Here is a 23,999-nt window from a genome sequence, read left to right as displayed (position 1 = left end):
CGCCTTTCTCAACGGACTCGGCAGCGATGACGAGAGCAGCGAGCTCAGTGATGCGCAAAGCGTCGACGATTTCGAAGACGTCCCACTCACATCAGAGAAGACTCGCGCTGCGGGCGAAAATGAGGCGCAAGTGAACGTCTCGGAAGATGACGAAGATGAAATGGACTGGGAGGATGCGCTTCCCGCAACTGCAGAAATTCCCGCGACCAATACTCAGACCAAGCCCGCGCCGTGGCGCACATTGGCCGGTGCCACCGACGATGCTTTGGAAATAACACTCGGGACACCCCAAGAACAGGAAGATGAGGCCGCGAGGACAAAAGCACTGGGAATCAAGGGACCGTCCAAGAAAGATCGGCAGTTGCGTATGTGGACTCACTGTGTTCACGTCCAATGCCTACTTTTTCACAACGCACTCCGGAACGCATGGTGCTGCGACGAGAAAGTGCACGAGGTCCTTCTCAAAGATGTACCCGACGGAGTGCGGAGCGAAGTACAAAGATGGCGTCAAGACAGTGGACTGCCGATTGATGGTCGATTCGATGTCAAAAAGAGTGGAAAGGGGAAGGGTTCCAAGAATGGTTCGTCGAAAGACAAGGGTAAGGGCAAGCAGAAGAGCACTAGGCAAGCGGAGAGGAACGTACGTGACTGGGGCGAAACAGCGGAAAGACAGGAACAGGGCGTCCCGAACATGAGCGGAGGCGATCCTCTGAACCGGCTTTTGAAATACTTGGCCGCCTATTGGAAAAAGCGGTTCCGTATCACAGCCCCTGGCCTTCGGAAAAAGGGATATTACCCTTCTGCAAAGTCTCTTGCTACTGAGGTAAGAGCATGGAAAGAACAACAGGAGCAAGCGAAGGACGAGGAGTCATCGAGAGCGGCGGACGAGGGGTCCTCGAAGGCGACGGACAAGGAGGCCTCGAAAACTACGGGTGGCCAGGACGACCAAGACTTCGGTGAGATTATTCGCAACAAGGACGAGTTCCTAGATGCCGCCCGTCGCTGCGAGGGAAGCAGAGATGTAGGAGCGCAGCTTTTTACGGCATTGCTTAGAGGATTGGGACTCGAGGCTCGCCTGGTCTGCAATCTGCAGCCTCTAGGATTCGGGTTCACCAAGGCCGAGGATATTGTTCTCAACAAGAAAAAGACACCGACCCAGAATGATGCGTCGGTCAAGGTGGATAAAACGGATCTCGAGGGTGGCTTTGACAAGGGCTCGGAGGCGCCATCGAAGAAACTCAATGAGCCGAAGGCACGGAAACCTGTCCTTCCCTCAGGTCGCAGGACTTCAACTCGGACTGTTGGCACAAAGCCTTTGCCCATTGATCTCTCCGATAGTGGTAGCTCGTCGAGTTCCATCCAATCAATTTCCTCAGACCCATCTGTGGTCGATGTGACCCCGTCAAAGCCTATTCCTCGACAAAGTGGAAAGAAGTTCGACACCGACCTGCCGTTTCCAATCTACTGGACTGAAGTTTTGTCTCCCATTACGCATACCTACACCGCTGTCTCTCCACTTGTCATCTCAACTGTTGCCTCGACTTCGGATTTGCTTGCCTCCTTTGAGCCCCGCGGTGCTGCTGCGGACAAAGCCAAACAAATCATTGCCTACGTTGTCGCACACTCCCAGGACGGAACAGCCAAAGACGTGACGGTCAGATACCTCAAGAAGCACGTCTGGCCTGGCAAGACAAAGGGATTCCGGCTACCGGTGGAGAAAATACCCATTCACAACCGCCGAGGCAAGGTCAAGCGGTACGAAGACTACGACTGGTTCAAAGATGTCATGCGGTGCTACACGAAAGACGGGCTTCAGAGGACCAAGGCGGATGAAGTCGAGGACGAAGGCGACCTGGTGCCTGTAAAGCCTGCAAAAGCCAAGAAGGACACTGGAGAAGTTCCGGAAACGCTGCAAGGATACAAGAATTCTGCCGAGTATGTCCTTGAAAGACATCTCCGACGCGAGGAAGCTATTCGACCTGGCGCGAAGCCGGTCAAGACGTTCACCACGGGCAAGGGTGACAAAGCAAAATCAGAACCCGTCTACCTGAGAAAGGACGTAAAAACTTGCAAGACTGTAGAGAGCTGGCACAAAGAAGGCAGACAGATCAAGCTCGGCGAGCAGCCAATGAAGCATGTTCCCACCCGCGCCGTCACTCTCGTTAGAAAACTCGAGATCGAAGCCGCCGAACGAGAGTCGGGCGAGAAGCCTACGCAGGGTCTGTATGCAGAGGAGCAGACCGAGTGGATCATCCCACCCCCTATCGAAGACGGTGTAATACCCAAGAACGCTTTTGGAAACATGGACGTGTACGTGCCCACGATGGTTCCCCAGGGCGCCGTACATATTCCCTTTCGTAGTACAGCGCCCATTTGCCGCAAGCTCGGCATTGACTACGCTGAAGCCTGCACCGGCTTCGAATTCGGCAATCGACGTGCCGTCCCCATCTTGACCGGCGTGGTTGTTGCGGAAGAAAACGAGCAGTTGGTGAAGGATGCCTGGCGAGCTGCACAAGAGGCGCAAAAGGCAAAAGCGGACAAAAAACGGCAAGATAGGGCGTTGAAGATGTGGAAGAAGTTCATTCTCGGACTACGGATCATCGAGCGCGTCAGGGAGGAGTACGGCGACGCGGCAATGGACGCGGAAAATCCATTTGCAAAGAAGGAACGGAGAGGAGAGCTTGGCAACACGTTTCACAGAAAGAATGATGAGGAGAGCGACGGTTTTGAGGATGCTGGCCCTGGTGGTTTCTTCGCACCCGGTGAAGAAGAGGCTGGTGAAGGCGGAGAGGGCGGTTTCGTGCGAGAAGAGCAGGATGAGGATGAGGGTGGTGGCTTCATAGTTGAAGGAAACGAAAAGGCCAAGTCCGCCCAACAGCTGCTCACGATCACTCTACAGGACGCGCCAGTCTCACTTAGCGCCATCCACCAGAACCAAAATGGAGATTCCGGTGTCGACCCAGAAACCAATGAACCAAGCTTTGAGAGCGAGAATGAGCCCAACCCAACTCCACGAACCACTCCAGGACGTGGACGGGGCCGGAGCCGAGGTAGAGGACGTGCAACTCGTCCTGCAGCGAGGAGAGGAAAAGCCACAGCTCGCCAGCAGCCCGCACGAACCGACGATCCAGAATCCGAATCAGAAGCTCTCTCTTCACCACATGCCTCCTATACAGACGAAGCAGCCAAAACAGATGCTACACACGAGGAATCATCAGCGGCGCCTGCTCAAGCCGACTCAGACGCAGTCGCGGACGACAATGAGCCCACTTTACCTTCACGCTCAGCACCGACGCGCAGAGCAGCGCGCAAAAGCGCGTCTGCCGTGCGAAGTCAATTCTTCAATGACGAGAGCGAGAGCGAGAGCGATGACCAGGATGATGACGAGCCCACGACCAGCGCGCGCGGTAGACGTGGTCGCGGGCGCGGAAGAGCCCGCGCGGCACGCGGGAGAGGAAAAGGGGCAAGACGTGGGGCCTGAACAAACCATCAAACATGTGAATGCGAATGGTATATCTAGATCTCCAAAGCTTCGCATCTCGCACTCCGCACTGCAGGATCATCGCGGGTGACGTGTGGGTGGTGTCCCGGAAATGAAGTGATCTTGGTCGTTTGATTCTAGCCAGGCGTGCGGTTTAGCGCTTGTCCCAACCCCTGAAATGGTGCAGCGCCGTTGGACAGGAAGAATTTCCAGAAAGAAAGGCTTAGACGTGATGCCAAGGGAGGTGAGAAGAGTGCTTGTCTTGGGTCACCACCACTTCTCCTTTTCTGGGGAAATGACGACTGCGGGTGCGTCCTTGGCATCAACGACATTCTGATTCAGCAACTTCAGGTCGAGATCCATGTCTCCGTTAATACAAAATGACCGGCATGGCTGCTCGACACCCGGTGCTGCACCATTTCCGGCCCATGGGTGACCGCGCGAATTCCCCGTTTCCTCCACTTCCCCGGATCTCCAGATTCGCTCATCTCCATGCTCTTCTGCGCGCTAAGTATCTCAGCTCGACGCAGCCACGAACACATGCAACAATCCTCCTGACTCGAACGCGCTGTCTAGCTAGCGCAGATACAGATACCGCAGCATACTGGGAGAAGAAAGATCTATCAGCTCCTGTAAGAATCGCTTGGCACAAAGCTGGTGTCAAGTCAAGGTGTCCATCTACAGGGAGCACTCGGGGACCCCGAATCTGGGACTCGACATTTCTTTTGCTATCCACTGAGACAGCAAGCAATTCCACCCAGCCAGTCGCAACCACCCACTTGGAAACATCTCCAAAAGCCCCGAACAGAAGCGGAAAAGGTCAGCCTCGGGCCCGCCGCGTGCCGCGTCTCGGACTCGGGTCCCGAGACCAATTGCTGGCGCAGCATTACGACCCACGGACAGGATTACCTATCTTTAAGGTTGCGACCGCGTTGCCATCCCTGTACCCGCTGCTCTTGTTGGAGCGCCTTGCAAGCTTCTTGTTGTGCGGTGACGTGGGTTGGTCACCGCGAAGCTTAAGGGCTTGCTGCACGGCTAAGTGGTTGGTGCTTCGGTATCGGGTTCTGGCGTTGGAAAAACGTCTGATATTGACATGGACGGCGTATAGAGAGGGCCTGTGGCCTGCGGTCGCGCTGTTTTGCAGAATGAATGCATTGCCTCTTTTGCTTCACTTGACGTTGAGAAAGTGGATGCACCTTTTGAGTGTGCAGTCAAGATGCCATTCAACAACAAGCTTCGAGATGTATTGAGCGAGCTGGGACTCCGTCACGTCCTCGGTGCTCTGCTCGTCTACCTGGTCCTCGCAACAATCTGGCTGAGCTACCTGCGACAACCGCGCTGTCCAAAGCACCTCCCGCACGTTGGACATGACCCTCATGGATGGCTTTCTCCTTTCTGCGGCTTCAGAAAGCGGACGCAATGGATCGCAGAAGGCTACGAAAAGGTGAGCAAGACCCGTCATGAAGAGACCACGGGTGATTGAAAAACGTGCTGCAGTACAGCAAACGCAACCGGACCTTCATCATTCCGTGCACGCCCGGCTCCCCCAACGAGCTGGTGCTCCCGCGCTCGCAGCTAACCTGGCTCGTCAGCCAGCCCGACAGCGTCATCAGCACGGCCGCAGCGCACTACAAGCACCTCGACGGCGACTACGCCTTCCATGACCGCAGCGTCCTGGGCGACGCGTACCACGAGCACGTGGTGCACAAGTCACTGCTGCGCAACGTCAACGCCATGCTCCCCGACCTGTGGGACGAGATTGGCATCATCCTGGACGAGAAGCTGGGCGACGAGCCCGCCGCGTGGCGCGACGTCAACATCTTCGACATACTGTTCCAGTTCTTCCCACGAATCACGAGCATGGTGTTTGTGGGGCGGCCGCTCTGCCGCGACCACGAGTACCTGAAGGGCACGTCGGGCTTCGCCATCGGCGTCGCCATGTGCATGTGGGTCAAGAGCTTCACGCCCGCGGCGCTGCGGCCCATCGTCGCGCCGCTCGCGGCATTGCCGAACTGGATCAACTGGCGCCGCACGGCAAAGTTTACGCTGCCCGTTGTCAAGCAGCGCCTCGCCGACATGGAGAGGAAGAGGCGCGAGCCCGACTGGGAGTGGCAGCCGCCAAACGACTTTTGGACGTGGTTCATCCGCACCGCGGTCGACGAGGGGAAGCCGCAGTATCTGGATCCCGTCAGGATGACGCGGAGACTGATGCCTTTGAGCTTTGCGTCTATCCACACGTCGTCTTTGACCGGTCTTGGTGTCGTTCTTGATCTCGCAGGCTCAGACCCGAAGAAGGGATACTTGGAGGGCATTCGAGAGGAGGCGGCGCGGGTTCTGCGTGAGCATGGCAACCTGTGCTCCAAAGAAGCGTTGGCGAAATTGTATCGCGCCGACAGTGCGGTGAGAGAGAGTATTCGGCTCAGCAACTTTGCGGAGCTGCTGGTGCACAAGCTGGTCGTTGCTCCTGAAGGAATAACCAACGAGGCGGAAGGTTGGCACGCCCCAAAAGGAACGTTCCTTTGCATGCCTATCGGCTGCGTCCACCATGATGAGGACATTTATGATTCACCGTGGGAGTATGATGCCTTCCGGTTTTCCCGGGAAAGAGAAGAGTACGAAGCGCGGTCGGACGATGAGAAGAAGGTCGAAGATTCGCTCAAGTTCAAGCAGGGGTCGATTGTGACGACGGGAGATTCGTACATGACTTTTGGCCATGGAAAACATGCCTGGTAAGTTTTGACGATTCTATGCTTTCGAATGTTCTAATGCCAGTCATCAGTCCGGGTCGGTTTCTTGTGGCACACGTGCTGAAGATGATGCTCGCGTATATGGTCCTCAATTACGACATCGAGCCCCTAAGACCGAGGCCAGCGAACAAGTGGATGGGTATGGTGATGGTCCCGCCTTTGAAGACTCTGGTTCGCTTCAGGAGGAGGGAAAAGCAAGGCGTCTAACCGCTGCGGTTGTAACAACGACGTGTCGAGGTGGATGGAATGTTTTTGTTGTGGTCCGAAAGTTTTTAACATATACAGGTTTTACGAAGTGAATGAGTCGAGAGACGTCAACCAAAGCTGCCCAGCACTATCAAGACAGAATCGTAAGGGCCAGGAAATTTCGAAAATGGGGTCGTTTGCGTGATGTCGTGATGCTTCCAACATTCCATGCTGGGCCCGGAGATCTATCGACTTCAATTGAGGGATATGAGAGGTGACTTTGAAGGAATACACGAGAGATCCTGGTATGACTGAAAACTTTTCGTCGCAAACTCCGCTAGCGCCAAACTTGCGTGACCGTCCCAAAACTACCAGCACAGGAAGGTGGTCGGATCCATGAAAGCCCCGAGTTCAGCGTGTGGAAAGCGTGTCATTAAGTAGAATTGGATGCTAAAGTTCGATTGGTCCGAAGCCCCAAATGTCGTCGAGACTCCAGCCTTGGATGTCGGGAAAGCCGATGACAGGAGGTCCCGCAGCCTGTGAACGTGTCAGCAAGTGAAGAACTTCTCGGTCGCATGACTCTTGACAACCCCAATGTGTGGCATTGGAGCGAGAATCGAAGTGTGAGCTGAAAACATTGGTGATGGGCGACTTACATGAGTCGGATCTTGGAATTGCAAGGGTACGCCAGGCATTCCCGGTGGATGTGGATGTTGGTAGTTTGGTCCCGGCTGAATTGGCATCACACTCTGCAAGCACTTGTCAGCAACATGTATTCGACCGAGGCAGCTGAATCTCACCTGTGTGCGTTCCGGATGCTCCTGGTGTTGCGGGGGCAGAGGCTCCTGGTTTTGGACCATCATGTTGTGGAGTCGAAGGACCCTTTCCACGTTGTGTTTGACGACCTTGTCTTTTTCCTCTGGCGCAAACTTGGTAATCAAAAGATCGTACGCAGCGGAAATATGGCCCAAGTGACCGAAGCCAGCGCCAGTTCTGACTGTCTTCTCTTCAATAATTTGAAGAGCCTTTTCCACAAGCTCAGAAATTGCGTACCGATGGTCCTGGAAGAAGCGGTAGTCTTGTGCAAGGCCCGACATGAACGCGCTGTGGATTATGGAAATGGCAGACCGGGCAATATCGTTCCAGAATGGCAGCAAGATAGTCTTGATGCCACTGGTCATGATTTGGTGATGTTGTTCGATTACTGAAGCTGCTGCGTCAAAGCAAGCTGTTCTTGAATATGTGTAGCGTGATTCGGTGCCTGCTTTGCGGGCAAAGGGCTCGTGCAACAGGACAAGGTATTGACGCAGCTGAATATCGAGTAGCATTCGAGGCAGTGATGCGCCTTCTCGACCAGTCCATGGAGGAATTTTTCCCAACTCTTCTACGATTTGCTTGGCAAAAGTCATGGTGTCTTCGTACGACAGGGGTCTTGCAGAATTGTTCAGAGCATTGTTGATGCGTGTTCTCAACCCAAAGCTCCTTGATGCGATGTGGAGATAGGAGGTGCTCGTGTATTCCTGGCTTGGCCAAGCTGTCGGAGGGGCCTTGCGCGCAGTAGCGTCCATGTCCTCGTCATTCAAGTTCATGGGTGGCACGGCGTCGACAAAGAGGCCTTGAGTTGAAGATGGCATTCCCCTGTAGATGGAGCACTGCAGCTCAAGCTCAACGATTGTCGCCCACAAGCGACGTCTCATCTCCTGGTCGTACACTGTCGTTTCTTTCACCAACCACGCAGGATCTCTATGCAAGCCTGTTGACAATGCAAATGTGACCAAGTTCCTGGAGATGGGCCATATCTCTTTCCACTTGATCGAGTTGACACATCTTGCACAGAGCAGAAGGACTCGAATTTGAAAATGACTGATGTCGGTGTGTTTTTGGCTCTGGTGTTTTAGCCATTCCTCGACGTTGGTCACCCACTCGGACGCAGTTTCGAGTTGCATGGACCTGTCGCCCCGATAAGTGGTTGGAGGTGAGAAATGTGCGGTAATGACGGTTGCAAGGACTGCCAGGATCGTGGCTATGAAGCCTTCGCGCCGCTTGGTTGGTTCCGTCCAGAAGCGCGAGTACTCTTCCCAGAATGTCGGGGCATGGAGAATTCTAAATGTAGTTTCCAAAGTCTGGAAGTAGACGCGAAGAAGCTCGTCGACTACATTCTTCGGTGGAAGAAGAGGAGCAAGGTCAGGAACATTTGCCATGCTCTGCTTGTTCTTTTTCCAACGTTCTCGCAAGGCCTTCATGTCAGGACGAGTCTGCATCAAATTTGGATGATCTTTGAATGTAGCTTGCATAAAAGGCCTCAGACCAGGAAACTGAAAAAGTTAGAATACAAGATATATACATGGCGTGACAGACTTGTCTAAGTCCGAGCAGTCTAGGAATATTGCACCTGGAAAGCCGAGCCAAGCGAATGAGTAAACTTACGTGCGTGATGATGACACTGGTAATGTTACTTCTGCCAAAGTAGGCCGTCTTGAATGCCTTTCCGCGAAGAAGCATGGTCTCGCTCTCTTCGGTAGTGGTGGTTCCTGCGGGTTTACGACGGCCATGGGTCCCGCTAGGCCAGAGCAATTCGTCGCCGGCATGCTGAACAGGATCCCCAAAAGCAGCAGTTGGCTGGTTCGCCTTGCCTTCAAGCTGTGCGAGTCGACTTTCCAACTCTGAAATCTTTTGTCTTTGGAAGGCAAGAAGTTCCGCGGAATTCTGAGCCCTGTGACCATCGGACAGGGTGCGGTTGACAGGATTTGAGTTGCTCGGACTTAAGGTGTGATCATCTTCGCTGCCAGCGCTCAATGCCTGGGCATCTCGAGGACCAGTCGGCTGAGCTCTCGAGTCGTAGGAGCAAGTCTCGGCATGGCCACCCTTTCGACATCTTCCACAGGCCGGATACTCACGGTCACAACGGAGCTTTCGGCGACGGCAATCATAGCAGGAGAGGGCTATTCGCCGACGCTTTCGGACAGTGGCTGCGGCATCGTCGCGTTCCTCGGGCGTGTGCGACCTCCGGCTTGAGATGGGCGTCTCGTCAAGAGTGTCGTCTGGCATTATGTCTTTCAATCTGATAAGAGTCGGGCGACAAAGTTCGGGTTGAAAAGTCGGCCTCGAGGTACAAATGCTGTCGCCTTGTGCCGGCAGAGAAAAGACGTCGGGGCCTGCTTATCGCCGAAATCTCCGATAAATGATGGCATCCAAATCATTCAACCACAGAAAACAATTGACAATGGCATGCTGCTCAGGAGGAGGATTAAAGACGAGAAAAGACTTGGCAAAGGATGGACGAAGCTGCAGCGAACGACTTGCACACTCAAAGTCGAGGAGGGAACGGCCGTAGTGCTGCACGTGGTCTGGCTGCTGAGTAAGCCACGAGAAACCACATCACAGTCACCGACGAGCGGGCCTCTTCCTCCGTCTGTTTTCCTGGCGCCCCGACCCGAATCTTTATTCGCTCATCGTCGACTCTGCGCCCGCTGCTCATCACTCTCAGCCACCTCCTCTCTGCGCGCCTCGCATACGGGACGCGTCACTTGTGCTCCGTACCTCATTCCTGTCAACCACACAATGACGACGCCACGTCCAATACTCTCTCGAAAGAGAGATTTGGTCTACTTGACCTACTTTCTCGTTCACGTGGTTGTCATGTTTGGTAAGGTCGTCGTCCGCGTCTGGCAATCTACATGCGGCTAAATTCCCTCTTCCAGTTGGTGATTTGGCGCCGCTCTATCCGGATTCCATCAGACCCCAGTTCATGGACAACATGCGCCAATGGTATATTGAGCAGTACCAGGACCGCTTTTTCACCTCTCCCCCGTAAGCGCCCGCCTACTCCTTGCGGCAGCTGCATGCACGTCATACCAGCAGCATCAGGCTCAGCGCACTGACCAAAAATGTCTCTAGAGCTTGGTTTGGCGTTTACATGTACATGGAGGTAAGCGAGACGTTGCGTGCGAATTCCCGCATCTCTAAGTTTCGACAGGCTCTGTATCACGTCCCTGTTTCGTTCTGGTCCATTGGAGCTTTGATCAGAGGTTTGTTGTGTACCATGTGCCAGCGCTGTTCGTTCCTCGACTCATTTCCGCAGACGACCCCAAAGTTCCTCTCCATCTATTGGTCTACGCCTGTCAAACTGGATTCACGACTCTAACATGCATTGCCGACTACCTGGGCTGGACCGACTATTCCAATGAGCAGAAACTTGCTCTTTCTTACCTTTACATGCCATATCTGGCAGTTTCGGTAATCATGGGACTCGACATGTTTACACGACTCTCCAAACGGCTCAGTGAAAATGCCAATGCTGCGGAAGCCAAGAAGCTCCAGTAGGCAGACGATATACTGCCCGAATTTCGATGCGGCTGTACAATCGCCCAAAACAAGGTTGAGAGTCGGGTGGAAGTGCAGATAATACGACATTCTGCAGCCGCATCCGTGCTTATGCTTTCACAGCATGTAGCCGTTTTTCCGAAAGGACGACCCAAGGCGAGATTTCCTATTCCGACTAGAGCTGGGGCTTGGTTAGCAACTGTCGACGAACCACACTGCGCCATTTGAACAGCCGCAACGACTAATTGGTCGGCCTTGAAGCCACAGTGTGGCGCTCGTCGAATGCTTTGCTGTGCCAACACCATTTCCTTTTCTCCCTGGCCTTGAAAACGCCAATGTGAGGGCGGATAAAGGCCGTTGCAAGCGAAGAAAAAGTTCTGATTTGGTGAGTTGTCGTGTTGGATTTGTGTGCTTTGGCCTGTTTTCATTGGTCGAGAAGAACACACACACGTTCTGCTACTTGACAAAAGTATTTCCTACTTACCTGGTCAATAGTGCTTCATGGTCTTTTCATAATGCTGCGCTCCACCCCCTCATTAGTGCGTCGCTCAAAGAAACTTGATGCACCGCCCAAGCACTTTCCTTCTCTCCGACGATGAATTTCTTGCCTGAACCGTTAGGCCTTAACGCTCTCAAGCTTCGTCCAGTTTTAGAACAACTTGAAAAGGCCACTTTCCAAGAACACCGCCTTCCAAGTGGCAGTGATTTATGCAGCAAGTGGCGCCCTAAAAACTATTGGTCCATCAGGCGCGCGAATTGTCGACAACAAGCCACTAATAATAGAGCGGTCCAAAAATGCGACCAATAACCAAGACCCTTTCGTCTAGGGCGCTGGTCGTGCAATGCAGGGACGACCGGGTTGTGACGACGTGCTAACGCAGGTACCAGAGCAGGCCCTCTTTCTTGGCGTTCTCAAGACGCGGACTCGATCTCATCGGAATGCTTGCCGCGGAGCCGAATGATTCAGAGAGCCTCATAAGGACAATTTGTGTCTGACTACTTTGGCATGCTACCCTGGTAGATGCCCGCCGGAAGATCTGCGCTAGTCTCAGAAAGGCAACTTTCCATCGATTCCTCGTCATTCTCAAACATCCGCGTCCCCTTTCTCATCAGATGCCAATAACGAACACCGCACGTCAACAACTACCGCAAGGTCAGGCCACAGCTTCCGCCACCCCCAGAGTGCACGCACTGTGGGTCTGCTCTTCGTGGGGAAGAGCCAAACGCGTGGAGAGCCTGTCGTCGATCCTCTCATGATGATGTGGCTGCATACGGACGATCACCACTGCCGCAGGCGTTGTCACTGGTAATGGCGCGACTTGACTTTTGGACAAGATGCTTAACAGAGTTGCTTGTTCGCGTTTTTCGCCGACTCCATATTGACGAATACGCTATCGACCGCCACAGTGAACACACTATGCGAGACGCTGGATGCTTCTTCCCTGCCTTTGCAACTTATTGAAATGAAGACTTGTGCCTCTGTATCCTCACAGGCCGGGAGGATTCCAAAAGCAGCAACACTTTAGGGCTGGGTGAGATTTGCGCAACCAGGGAACAAGAAAAGGCTGTGCTAGCATCTTGCAGCGCCTTCCCCGATGGGTGGTCGCCAGTCATTTGTGTGCGTTCTACCGGAAGTATGGCGATCGGGACATTGAAGGGGATGACAAGGTTCGGGCTGCGAGGTCAGGAGCAGGGAACAGCTACTTTCACAGAGAAATGGACACTCGCAAACTCTAAAGAAAGTACTACGCCAACTCCTTCCTCTCCACCTACACACTGCACTCCGTACTGTCACGATCCTTTTGTTGTTTGTCGGTCTCTGATGCAACTCAGTTGCGCCTCTCCTTAAACAGTGGTATTTTGTTTACACCCATCGCTCTCTAATAGCCACAGTCTTTTGTTTTCACCATGAAGGTGACGCAGGCGGTAGTAGTGCTCAGCTGTCTCAGCCCAGCATTTGGAGGTAAGTTGTCTTTCACCTTTGGAATGACGAGTGCTCACTGTGATCAGGTTTGATACGCCGCGCCAACCACGCTCCTTTTTACGGTCGCGAAGAAATCGAACATGGTCTGGAGAGGCGGCAATATGGATATGCGGCGCCGCCGCAGCAGCAAGGAGGTTCTGGGGAGGCTGAAGCTGGCGGAAAGTATCCAGGCAAAGGAGGAGGTCCTCAACCACCACCTCAGATAGGAACTGTGCCAATACCAGGCACTGGCACCGCTGTCGTGACTCCCACATCTCCTCCCACGACCCCGATTGGAACAGCTCCTCCTACACCAACAAACAACCCCGAGACGATTGCGCCCGGCGTAAGCCCTCCCAAGTTTGCGACTGGTCTGGTTGGTACACCTTTCACACCACCGATTGGAACCGCCGAGCGCCCGCCCGTGACTCCCAAGACGCAATTTCCTCCCACGCCTGTTGGAACTGGCACCCCTCTCACGCCTGTCGGGACTAGCACCCCTCTCACGCCCGTGGGTACTGGAACTCCGCTCGCTGGCAACACACCAGTTCGCCCAACCGGTCAAGTCGGAGGTGTTCCGACGCCCCTCTCTCCATTTGTGCCCACCGGTATCACCACACCGCCCTTCTCCCCGCCGACGGGCAGGTTTACGACTCGCATTCTGTTCAAGACGACCCTTCGCGTTGTCGGCAAGGGAACCGCTACGTCCTTGGTCACGGAAGTTGTCCCCGCTGGCAAGACGGTAGTCCCAGCAATCCCCGGGACCGCACCAGAGACGACGCCCACGGGTACGATTGCTGGACAGATGCCTCCCGTCATGGGTCCAGGGACGCAGTCGATTCCTCTGTCTGTTAACTTCACACTTGCCCCAACTCGCACTGGCGCACCAGTTCCCCCTGGCGGTCGTGCTCGTCCTCCCCCTGGCGGCGTGACTGCTCCCTTCCCATTCCCACCGCTGGCCACGGGCACAGGCACTGCTGTCCCGTATCCTCCAGGCGGCTATGGTGGACGTGGACGTGGCGGAAATGGTAAGGGCAAAGGCACGAACGGCAACACTCGAGGCGGAGGCCGGAATCGTCCCGGCACTGCGCCAATTGGCACTGGCCCCGTTTTCAAAACTCCAGGCGGAAACCGAACTGTCGTTCCCACGCCCATTAAGGGCACTCCAGCCGGTCCTTTCACTCGGCCCAAGATTACTGGTACGCCTTTGACTCCCAATGTGGGGCCAACCGCACCTTTCATACTTCCGCCGCCGAACACCCCAGCTGTCAATACGCCCGTAGTGCCATCGACCCCTGGCGGAGCCCCAATTGGAACTCCTGGCCCGCAGACATCTCCTGCGAAGACTCCCGTTATCTTCCCGCCTGGCACTGCGCCTGTAACTTCGCCGCAGACCACGCCATTCGGACAACCGCCGGAGCAATTCCCGCCTCCCGCTACCACGCCTTTGATTTACCAGCCAAAAGGACCTGTTCCTGAGACTCCAAAGGGCGAGGTTCCCAACAGAGAAAGTCCACCCAACCAGGGACCTCCACCCGAGAGCCCCAATCGTGGCCCTCCGCCCGAGTCTCCAAAGGGTGAAGTTCCGAATCGAGAGAGCCCACCAAGTCAGGGGCCGCCTCCAGAGAGCCCCAACCGTGGTCCTCCACCTGAGTCTCCAAACCGCGGTCCTCCGCCCGAGTCTCCCAACAGAGGCAAAGAGCAAGGTCCGCCCGGCGGAGGAGTCGTTCCTCCACCTCCACCTCCCGTGACGACCTCGTTCCCTCCTGTCAGGACTCCGCCCCCTGGAGGATTCCCTCCACCTCAAAACCAGCCTCCTGGTGGTGGCCCTCCTCCGTCTCCTCCCGAGCAAGGCGGCCCGCCCAACCAGCAGTTTCCCCCAAGTCAAAACTTCCCTCCAAGCCAGAACTTCCCCCCGAGCCAGCAATTCCCTCCGAATCAGCAACCTCCCAGCGGACAGTCTCCTGGCGAACAACCCCCTGTCAATCAGCCCGTTCCAGGACCGCCGCCCCCGGCTCAAACTCCTCCATACGGTCAAGGTCAGCAACCCGGCCGGGAAGCTGGAGGAGTTCCGCCACCTGGACCACCGCCGCCCACGGAGCAAGGTCCGCCTTCGAAGGAGAACCAGCCAGTTCCTCCGCCCCCTGGCCAACAACAACCCCCGCCTCCCAACGTTGGTCAGGTTCCGCCGCAAAACCAGCCTCCCGTCAACCAACCTGTTCCTGGACAGCAACCTCCGCCCGCCGCTCAAACGCCGCCCTACGGCCAGGGACAACAACCTGGACGCGAAGCTGGAGGACAACCGCCCGTTGGAGGAGTTCAGCCTCCACCTCCCCAAGGTCAACAACCTGGACGCGAAGCTGGAGGACAGCCGCCTGTTGGTGGAGTTCAGCCTCCTCCTCCCGGTGTACAAACTCCTCCAGTTCAACCCGGTGTCCAACCCCCTCCGTTTGCGGGAACCGCTCCTACGGCTGTTACGACACCTCAGGTCACCACGCCAGAGGCGCCAGGCGGCGGATTCACTCCAATCGGAGGAATCTACAGACCGATTCCCGAGAGCACGCCAGGCACGACTCCCACCCCGATTGGTGTCCCGCCTCAGCCCGGCAACACGCCCGTCAACACTCCACCCGTTCAGGGCGGCGGCGTTCCTTTCCCTCCTCAGCAGGGCACTGGATTTGTGAGCACACCCGCGACGACACCAACCCCCATTGGCGTCCCGCCCCAGCCTGGAAACACGCCAGTCAACACGCCACCTGTTCAAGGAGGCGGTGTTCCTGTCCCGCCTCAGCAGGGAACTGGCACTGTCCAGGTTTTGACGTTGACGGTCACTCCGTCTCCCAACACGCCCCCTCCCCCTGGTTTGGGTCCTCAAGTCCCCCCTGGCACCCCGATCAACCAGCCTGGACAGCAGCCTGGACAGCAACCCCCCGCGCCTGGTCAGACTCCGCCGTACGGTCAAACTCCAGGTCAGCAACCCGGCCAGCAGCCCGGTCAGCAACCTGGTCAGCAGCCTGGTTTCCAGCCTGGCGTCCAGCCCCCGCCGCCTCAGGGACAGACTCCCGGAATCTATCAACCAGGCCAGCAGCCCGGTGTTCAGCCTCCGGTTCAGGGCGGCCAGAGCCCTCCTGTCGGTCAATTCCCTGGTACCGGCGTGGTGACGCCCGTTACGACCCCAGTCACCCCCGTGACTCCTGTGACGCCCGTCACCCCTGTGACCCCAGTCACCCCCGTTACCCCTGTGACTCCAGTCACTCCAGTCACTCCAGTCACTCCAGTAACCCCTGTCACTCCTGTGACTCCAGTTACGACGCCATTGCGACCAGTGACGCCCGTGACGCCCGTCACTCCTGTCACTCCCGTGACTCCTCAAACACCAGAAACTCCAATCACGCCAGTGACTCCGGCGACGGGAACCCCAGTGACGCCAGAGACGCCCACGACAATCTACCAGACGTCTGTCATCTTCGCGACCCGTCGCGTGACGGTTGTTACTCCAGGCCCGACCGGACCCGTAACCGCGGTGGTCAACACAACCGTCCCAGCCTTCGCCACCGTCACGCCCATCGTCGGCGGCGGTCCAGCAAAGGGCGTGACTCCACCAGGTGGCGGCCAGCCCTTCGGCACGGCACCCACAACGCCTGGAACGACGCCCGGCAACACGCCGCGTCCCTTCGGCACGCCTACGACGCCCTACGGTCAAGGCACTCCCATCACGCCGCTGGCAACCGGCACCATCAATCTGAAGACAGCGCCCCCCGTCTTCGCCACGGGCACGGCTCCGCCGCCCCTCACGACGCTTCAGACGCGCCTGAGCCCCAACGCGCAGGGCGGACAGGGCCAGGAGGCCGGCGGAGGCAAGCCGCCCGACAATAACATGAAGATGGGCGGAGGCGTCGGCGGTGCTCGGCCTGGCTACGCGCCGCCACCGCGACGCAATAAGTACTTCTAAGCGTCGTCCCGCCACGAGAGGCGCGAAACGAAGCATTTGGTTCTGGATGTACAAAGAAGGAAGACAAATATGGAAATATGGTAAGCAGAGCGACACGTGCGTGTGAAAAAGGTTGGAGGGATGCGTGGAACTCATTTGTGGCTGTCGGATTGTGGCATATGCATTTTCGCCTCCCTGGCCCCATGATTGGTTGGTTGGTTGGGTTGGGTTTGTCTATTGTCTTTTCCATATCTTTTCTGGCTTTCGGCTTTCATCACCACCCCTGTACAAGTGAAGTGTCTTGCTTTTGTGGTTGTGTGAGGTGTAAATATGTGGCTGGGCCATTGTTCTTCTGTAAAATCATCTTCGATATAGACGACGGGATCTTTTTTCCTCTCTTATGTATTTTTTGGCTTCCTGCGATGTGTGTAAATGATGTGAGGATGGGTGGTGAGGAGAGCTGCTGGGTTTATGGTAATGCGTTGTGATGATAAACTACTAATTTGTGCGTGTATTGCTATGTGCACACTGTATATGAGTTGCTCGCCAGTAGGAATTGCTTTCCCTGAAGTCGCAGAGAACTCGGTAGTCGCGATGCTACATCGAATGTCTACGGCCACTGCACTCAATGCGCGCACACAAGACGCTTAAGCAGCTTTAAACAATTTACAATTGCACAGCTACCACCTTCCACCTCTCTACAACAAGCCGCCCAACCTCATCGGAGCCCCATCATTGACCGCATTGGTCACTAGGCATAAGAACTTGCAAAAAGCCCCCTCTCCCCCCAAAAGAAATGCGCAAATCCTCATCTCAGCACATGAAAAGCACGGGATTTGCATTCGTAGCCCATTCCGCAATTCACCACTGCCATACAACCAGCGCAAAGCAGGAGATGAAATGTTTCTGGGCATAATTTGTACATGTGGGCGGAGGCGGAGGCGGAGGCGGTGCAGCGAGATGAATTGAGACGGAGTAGATGGCTGTGCGGCGGCACAATTCTCGTGAATAGTACATGGTGCGAGTATATAGACGTTGGTAATGGCAGTGTGCGCAGCAGCAGCAGCACAGTGGTGAGTTGAGGTGTCGCGTGCGTGTCACGACGAAAAGAAGAAAAAAAAGGGGGAGAGGGAGTCGATGTACGCTCAAGCACACACAGAGAGAGAGGTACATGAGTGTACGACAACGTCTTCCATCATGCATTCGCCGTCGCTGTCAGAAATCTCAGCACTTCTGCATCGTGGAAAGACACTTGAGAATGTCTTCTACCATACTGTAAGCGATTAGAATAAGTGGTGTGCATCTCCTGCTTCTTCTCACCAAGAAAACCCGAAACACCGACACCAGCTAGCGCCCACAGCCCACCTCCATTCGTTGCCCGACTTACACTGTTTGCTGCGCTGGCACGTCCGACAGCTACATCCCTGTCCCCTCCCTCACTCACGGTTGCGTCATCACATTGGACGGAAAACGCAGATGGAGAGACCCTGCAGGGCCTGCAATGCGGAGGGAGCCCTGATGAGGAAAAGGAATCGAAATTCGAAAACCACCCCATCCGTCTTCGATGATGGAGTGGGAGCGCGGGCCGAGGAGGTAGAGGTGGAAGGGGCTTTCGGGCCGCGGAGGACGAGACGTGACGAGACGACGGGCTGTTTTAGTCTTGCCGTTGTTGGTGGTGGTTTTGTTTGGATGCAGGTGACGTGGGAACTTCGAACTTGTGCGATGAATGGGTCATTCGACTCTTTTTAGAAAATGCAGATCTAAAAGGTTGTTCTCTATAGACTCGTACTGCAGAAAAGCTAGAATATTGCAACCGATTTCAGTGACCCGTCATTATCATCAACCATATTGCAAACGTTGCTCTACCTCTACCTCTACCTTTCTTCCCGAGCATATTGAGCAGTGTTATCTCAGATCGTACTTGACGGCGCAAAGTATTCCGACAAATCTTTGGCCTTTTGAGAGACAGATCAATGCAACCCACAGAATGTGTCTCGGATCTTCTTCCGTCCCGCTACCTCCACAGCTCTTGGTCATTGCTTATCGTGCAATTTCAAGACTTGGTAAAGCCTTGAGCACACTTTCCACAGAGCTTTGACATGGGACTCGGCAGTAGGAATCTGCTCGTCGCGTTCATTGGGAAACATGTTTGCAAAGACATATCCCAAGTCGTCAGAAGTTTCGCCAGGGCCAAGCATTTCCTTAACCAAGGAATAGATTGAGATGGGCTGGAAACAAGCCGGATTGAGTATTTTCAGCTCGAATGCTTTCGTTGAGATACGGTGGTCTCCCATGAACAGTTTAGCCATTGCCGTGACGGCGAGCTCGTCGTTGTATGACAAGACTTGATGAGTATTTGGGTCGTATCCCGCTTTCCGCAATTTGCGTTCAATGTCACCCAGAAGCATTCCATGTGTTGTTTGGCCGTCGTAATGTCTCTCAAACTCTTCGTTGAAAGCTATGAATCTGTTGGAAGTAGGAACAGGCTCTTGACCCCACAGCTTCTTGTACAATGCCCACGCATTTGCTGACTTGTAATCCACTTTGGTAGACAAAACGAGTGCTCCGGTCCGCAGGTTGACAATGCCAATTTCCCAAATGAGGGGGGCGAAATCCTCACGTTCTGGCCGGTAGTAGCTGCAACCCAACAACCAGACCTGTCGAAGGCGAGACTGCATGCTCTGGCACAGCCACTCTGCTGCCGATTTTGTTCCTTTTGACTTCAGGGCGTTTTGGCTGAACCAGAGAATCCAGTCGGGGTCGCGGGGACCAGCCATCATCACGAGGCTCAGCTTCATTATCAAGAAAGATCCGCTGCTGTTGTCAAATGTTTGAAAGTCCGGCCATCTCTCTTCGAGTGCAGTCCTAATGGCGTCGTTGTCATTGGAAATGTCGCCAAGATGGTGAAGGGCACGACGAAAAGGTACATCGCCTTTGGCGTCCTCTTTTTCCTTCATGGTTTTGTACACCTCGGCGACCACGAACCGCAAAGCGTCGTCACTAATTAAGCCGAATTCTGGCCATCTTTCAGAGAGTGCCCTCCGAATGACGAGTCGATCGGCTGGAACATCCTGAACGCAGTCGGTAGCACTGAGTATCGCCGCGGGGATGTTACTGTCCAACCCTTCTTCTTTCAGTTCGACCATCTTGGCAATCAAATGCACCTTCATGTTGTAGCTGAACTCGTCGAATTCGGGCCATTTCAACTCGAGAGCAGACTCGATCGCTTCTGCGTCGGCGGGGAGATCGTCAAGGTACCGCAGCGCCTGGCGGTACAACCTGCACCAAAAGTCAGCTCGAAAGGTCGGCCCACGAAACCTGGAACGACTTACGCATGCATTCTGACCGGGCACTCTCTCGAGCTAGCCGAGCAGTCTATGACTTTCCAGCCACGCACGACAATCTCTGAGCGCCAATGGGAAAGACGGCGACGTGCGAAGGAAAGCTGAGAGGTGAGAGGCGAGTAGCGAGCGGCGGAGACTTCAGGGTCGAGTTCGTAGAGCAGACGGCAATGTCGACGCAGCTATGGGAGCGGCAGGCGAGCGGTGTGAGCGGCAGTGGTCTCGAGCAGACTTGAGGCGGTATCTTTGTCGCTGGCGTGAAGAGGACGCTGGACGTCGACGGCGTGAAGGGGAGGGATGTGAGGACGGGGCCGCGTTCTCTCTGGATGCGGGAAAAGTGCGCAGCTGAAAGCGCCGAGTCGATGGACGGACGAGTCGAGAGCAGCGAAGAGGGCAGCGTTGGTTGAGCAGAGGAAGATGCGGGCGTAGTCGAGACGCGAGGTCGACGTCGAGTCGTCGTCGTGGGCTTGCTGGCGCAGCGCCTCGCAGGAGCAGGTCAGAGCTGACGAGAATGATGGACGAGGAGGACGTGGGCGTCGACCGTGTGAGGAGACGAAGAGCGAGGTGCAAAGTCGAGGTTGCGGTTGAGGGCAAACCGGCAGTGGGTGATGGGGAACCAGGCAGGTGCTGGTCGGATGATCAAGGCAAGCGCGTCAAGACAAGCAAACACGGCAGGCAGAACGTAGAAGAAGCTCGAACACCTTTTCTTCGAAGCCCGGCGTCAAGCCAGCGAATCAATGAAAAAGCTTAGGTCGCATCAAGCCCGCAACAGTGCTACGCGGGCGACACTCCTTGGATTAGAAAAGGTGGATTCAATCAAGGTGATCCGGAGGAGGGCAATCTCGTCTGCAGGCAGGTCAATGTATCAAATCAGTCAGAATGAACGAGAAAACTTACTGCCGGCGTGTGTGAAAGGGCCACCATGAGCGGCTGGTGGTGGGAGGGCGGAGGGCGATTCTTCAGGCAGGTTAGCGTGTCAAATTGGTCAAAATCAACGAAAAGACTTACCGGCGGCCAGTTTTGAATGTAGTGTCGAAGTGAGCGGCAGAACGGAGACGAGCGGCGAGCCGCGCGAGTCGAGTCGCCGCCCTTCCGTCCTGCCGCTCACGAGTTGGTCGGGCGGAGGGCGGAGGGCGGGGGTCGATTCTTCGGGCAGGTCAGCGTGAAATCGGTCAGAATCAACGAAGTGACTTACCGGCGGCGAGTTGCGAATGAAGAGTCGAAGTGGGCGGCGGGGTGGAGACAAACGCTTAGTCGCCTGTCCGCCCTGCGACTCGCGAATGAATCGGGTGCAGGGCCTGCAAGCAAGTCAGTGAATGTAAAGGGTCAGAGTCGAGTGGAAAACTTACGCGGCGTTCGGTCGATTGTCTCCAAAAACCTGTGGTGGAGTGGGTTTCTCAGTGGGCTCACCTCAAGAGAGCTTCGAAAGAGTTAACCGCCGGGGGGAGGTGGCAGTTCCCCCCAGACGCACAACCGACCGGGATTATTATTGAGTGTATCCCCGACTCTTTGGGTTAGTAAAGAACTCCCCTCCGAAGAGGGGAGCGGGGGGGAGGGGAGAAAAGAGAGACGAGAGAGGAGTTGGACGGCGGAGGTGAGGCGGAGGGTAACGTGCAAAGTGCAGCTCGAGGGATTAAACGGGAGCCACCCGAGTTTCGACCAAGAGCCGCGGGTTGAGGGGAAGCTCGCCACCCCTACCGATGGACGAACGGACTCAGCGTTCCCACTCTCGGAGTGACCTCTTCCCCTCGATGATTCGCGCGCCAGGGGCCCCCGAAGAAGCATAGTCATCGCTCAGCAGCAGGTTGTTGCCGAAGCAAGTTTTCGCCGAAGCGCCAGTCGCTGGAAACTGGGGTGCTGGGGGAGGGTGCTGAGAAGGAGTGGAGGGTGGTGAAGAAGGATGGTGACGAGGGAAGAAGAGGAAGCGCGCAGAGGGTTCTTATACTCCCAGAACGGCGCTAAAACAAGCGAGGCCGGCGGACGGCGTCGCAAATGCCGATGGTGCCGCTGGGGAGGCGCGTGGTAGGTCGTGGTGTGAAAGTGAAGGCGTAGGTGGGAAGTGTTAAAGTGTGCCGTGGTGCGGTGCCCGTTGCCCTGGCGCCTGCCAGTACCGAACCGACCTTCCAACACTTGGCTGTCCGCACCGATTGGTACAACACCTGTCACGGGCCTACTCCCGGACCCTGTGTACGTAAATCCCTCATCGTCGTCCCGAATTCGAGAGTCTACCAGTATTGTGGATGATTGACTCATACAGATGGCCATACTCCCGTGATTAGACAAGAAACCGACTCCGCGACACTTCCTTTCCATGGCTCAGCAGCAAGCAGTCACGCTGCCAGATTCCGACGACAGAAGGCTGAGCAAATACCTCAATCGCTGGAGCGATGCTGAACTTGTACGCAATCCGTGATATGGTCATCGGCTCAGCGTGACGGTCCCCTGAGCCGATGCTGCCCCTGGCTTCCCCCACCGCTCGGCCATTTCTTGACGGACTTTGGCTAACATCCCTCTCTTGCGCAGCAGTAAAAGCCCACCGTATCGACGATATATTTCTGAACGTGCCTTGATGCCGACCATCCCCAAAGACATGATCCATGGGACGAATGCTCCGTGCACCTCTTGCCCCGCCACCCGGCCTGAAACATCTGCGCATTTTATAGCCGCCGGGAGGAAGGACCATCGGAGGAGCCGAGCCGCAGGCACCATTGAAAGATCTTTTGGCAGAGGGCACGCCTCGCCCGTGGTTGACACGCTCTTCAAGAATCCCTGATGCCGAAGGACGACAAGGCGCAGCTCTCTCGACAAGCAAAGCGCCAATCGCCATAGTGGCTGAGAGCAGAAACCATTTATACAAAGGGTAATAGGTGAGAGGAACCATGGAAGTTGCTTAAGAGGTTTGAGATCATCAGACGCGGATCGTACCTGTCGAAACCAGCTCGCGGCGGATGTCACCAGCTCCGGGGGTCGACGAGCACGACCATGTTCCAATGGCCAGCGCCGCTAGCGCGTCCAAGCTTTTGTCCGTCAACAGCGGTCTAGAAGACATCATGACTACAACTCTTCCAATGCGGGGGTTTGTCAGGGAGAGACACAGCAGCACCGCCGCGGCGCCAACAGCGAGCGTACCAAAACCACGTCGCAGACTAGAAGCAAGCAAGCCCGGGTCGACTGCCACGCGAGACTTCCTAGCTGAGTTTCGGATGTCGCTCTTCTTGAGGGCAGGCCTCAAGCGTACCGTCAAGAACAGTGCGGCCGGCCGCGTGCGTCAATTCCTCGGGTTCCTAATTGGCCTGTCGCGTCGCAGCCAACAAGAAAGCGTAGTCCCGTAATCCAAGGAAGAATTTGCGACGGATCGGACTGGTGGGTCGATGAATCCGCATCGTGAAGAGGTCGGCAAACACACGCAGGCACACACACCAAGACGCGACCAGTAGCACACGCACGCGACGCGAATTACCGTGAGACGACAAGAGTCCGAAGAAAAGATCATAAACGAAAAGCAATTTCATAAGAAATGTTCAAACGAACGTGACGAAAGAAATAATAGAAACAGACCCGCCGAGCAGCAGCACCACGGGACAGAAAAAGGCAATTCGTCCAAGCTTTGCTCCGTGCTCAGCAGTCCGGCGTATACCTGCCCCTTCCGCTCGCGCCAAGTCCTTGCGTAAGTTTGACCACCAAGGTCCATGGGCATCGTAGCTGCGAAGGAGGAAAGAGGAAAGGTGTCTTAGGAAACCACCGCAAGCCCGTCACCCAAGGACGCGAAAACTGGAAAACCCACCCATTGACCGAATGATGATGCATCGCTCCAGAGCTGCTCAGCAACGTGCGCAAGCAAAGCGAGCGTTGCAGAGCCTCTCGATCTGCTCGGGCGATGGCGCAATACGACGGCAAAAATGGCGACGGCATCGATGCAAAGGCTTACTTACCTGTGTATGTAGGCATGCAAGATTCGGTCCGTGTGCTTAGTCTATCTCCAGGCTTTGGCATGGCGCAAAGTAAGCACCCAACGCCTGTCTGGGTG

The 23,999-nt window shown here is 55.6% G+C and overlaps 7 protein-coding genes across 7 annotated transcripts; 5 read left to right on the top strand and 2 right to left on the bottom strand.

The window, feature by feature from the left end:
* Window positions 1-160: 160 nt before the first annotated feature.
* On the top strand, window positions 161-2,623 carry BKA78DRAFT_254272 (Rad4 beta-hairpin domain 3-domain-containing protein; the record flags this gene model as incomplete). Its single annotated transcript, XM_066884890.1, has 5 exons — window positions 161-515; window positions 702-823; window positions 941-1,129; window positions 1,409-1,675; window positions 1,718-2,623. Coding segments are annotated over 5 exons (1,839 nt in total), but the record flags the coding sequence as incomplete, so codon positions are not given.
* Window positions 2,624-3,701: 1,078 nt separating this feature from the next.
* BKA78DRAFT_320934 (uncharacterized protein) lies at window positions 3,702-4,933 on the top strand. Its single transcript, XM_066888986.1, has one exon. It carries the CDS (start codon window positions 3,862-3,864, stop codon window positions 4,729-4,731), a length of 870 nt encoding a protein of 289 aa, XP_066742189.1. The 5' UTR covers window positions 3,702-3,861; the 3' UTR covers window positions 4,732-4,933.
* On the top strand, window positions 4,256-6,609 carry BKA78DRAFT_180261 (cytochrome P450). Its single transcript, XM_066883404.1, has 3 exons — window positions 4,256-4,925; window positions 4,979-6,210; window positions 6,261-6,609. Exons 1-3 carry the CDS (start codon window positions 4,698-4,700, stop codon window positions 6,433-6,435), a joined length of 1,635 nt encoding a protein of 544 aa, XP_066742188.1. The 5' UTR covers window positions 4,256-4,697; the 3' UTR covers window positions 6,436-6,609.
* A 76-nt stretch (window positions 6,610-6,685) lies between these two features.
* Window positions 6,686-9,552, bottom strand: BKA78DRAFT_180245 (uncharacterized protein). The gene is made up of 3 exons (XM_066883403.1): window positions 8,842-9,552; window positions 7,071-8,729; window positions 6,686-6,951 (listed from the first exon to the last, which is right to left on the bottom strand). Exons 1-3 carry the CDS (start codon window positions 9,460-9,462, stop codon window positions 6,865-6,867), a joined length of 2,367 nt encoding a protein of 788 aa, XP_066742187.1. The 5' UTR covers window positions 9,463-9,552; the 3' UTR covers window positions 6,686-6,864.
* Window positions 9,553-9,841: 289 nt separating this feature from the next.
* On the top strand, window positions 9,842-10,833 carry BKA78DRAFT_180208 (transmembrane protein 6/97). Its single transcript, XM_066883402.1, has 5 exons — window positions 9,842-10,060; window positions 10,116-10,224; window positions 10,312-10,342; window positions 10,391-10,442; window positions 10,496-10,833. Exons 1-5 carry the CDS (start codon window positions 9,976-9,978, stop codon window positions 10,735-10,737), a joined length of 519 nt encoding a protein of 172 aa, XP_066742186.1. The 5' UTR covers window positions 9,842-9,975; the 3' UTR covers window positions 10,738-10,833.
* Window positions 10,834-12,645: 1,812 nt separating this feature from the next.
* BKA78DRAFT_297930 (uncharacterized protein) lies at window positions 12,646-16,652 on the top strand (the record flags this gene model as incomplete). The annotated part of the gene is made up of 2 exons (XM_066886840.1): window positions 12,646-12,700; window positions 12,748-16,652. The coding sequence occupies 2 exons, from the start codon at window positions 12,646-12,648 to the stop codon at window positions 16,650-16,652; spliced, it is 3,960 nt and encodes a 1,319-aa protein (XP_066742185.1).
* A 2,012-nt stretch (window positions 16,653-18,664) lies between these two features.
* Window positions 18,665-23,021, bottom strand: BKA78DRAFT_355115 (uncharacterized protein; the record flags this gene model as incomplete). The annotated part of the gene is made up of 7 exons (XM_066891845.1): window positions 18,665-19,910; window positions 20,345-20,454; window positions 20,751-20,818; window positions 20,870-20,929; window positions 20,981-21,118; window positions 21,168-21,221; window positions 22,898-23,021. 7 exons carry the CDS (start codon window positions 23,019-23,021, stop codon window positions 18,665-18,667), a joined length of 1,800 nt encoding a protein of 599 aa, XP_066742184.1.
* Window positions 23,022-23,999: the final 978 nt, after the last annotated feature.

The sequence above is a fragment of the Phyllosticta capitalensis genome, assembly GCF_038381095.1.
Source record: "Phyllosticta capitalensis strain CBS 128856 chromosome Unknown BKA78scaffold_8, whole genome shotgun sequence".
NCBI lineage: Eukaryota > Fungi > Ascomycota > Dothideomycetes > Botryosphaeriales > Phyllostictaceae > Phyllosticta > Phyllosticta capitalensis.
This window is presented reverse-complemented; position numbering and strand designations above follow the sequence as displayed.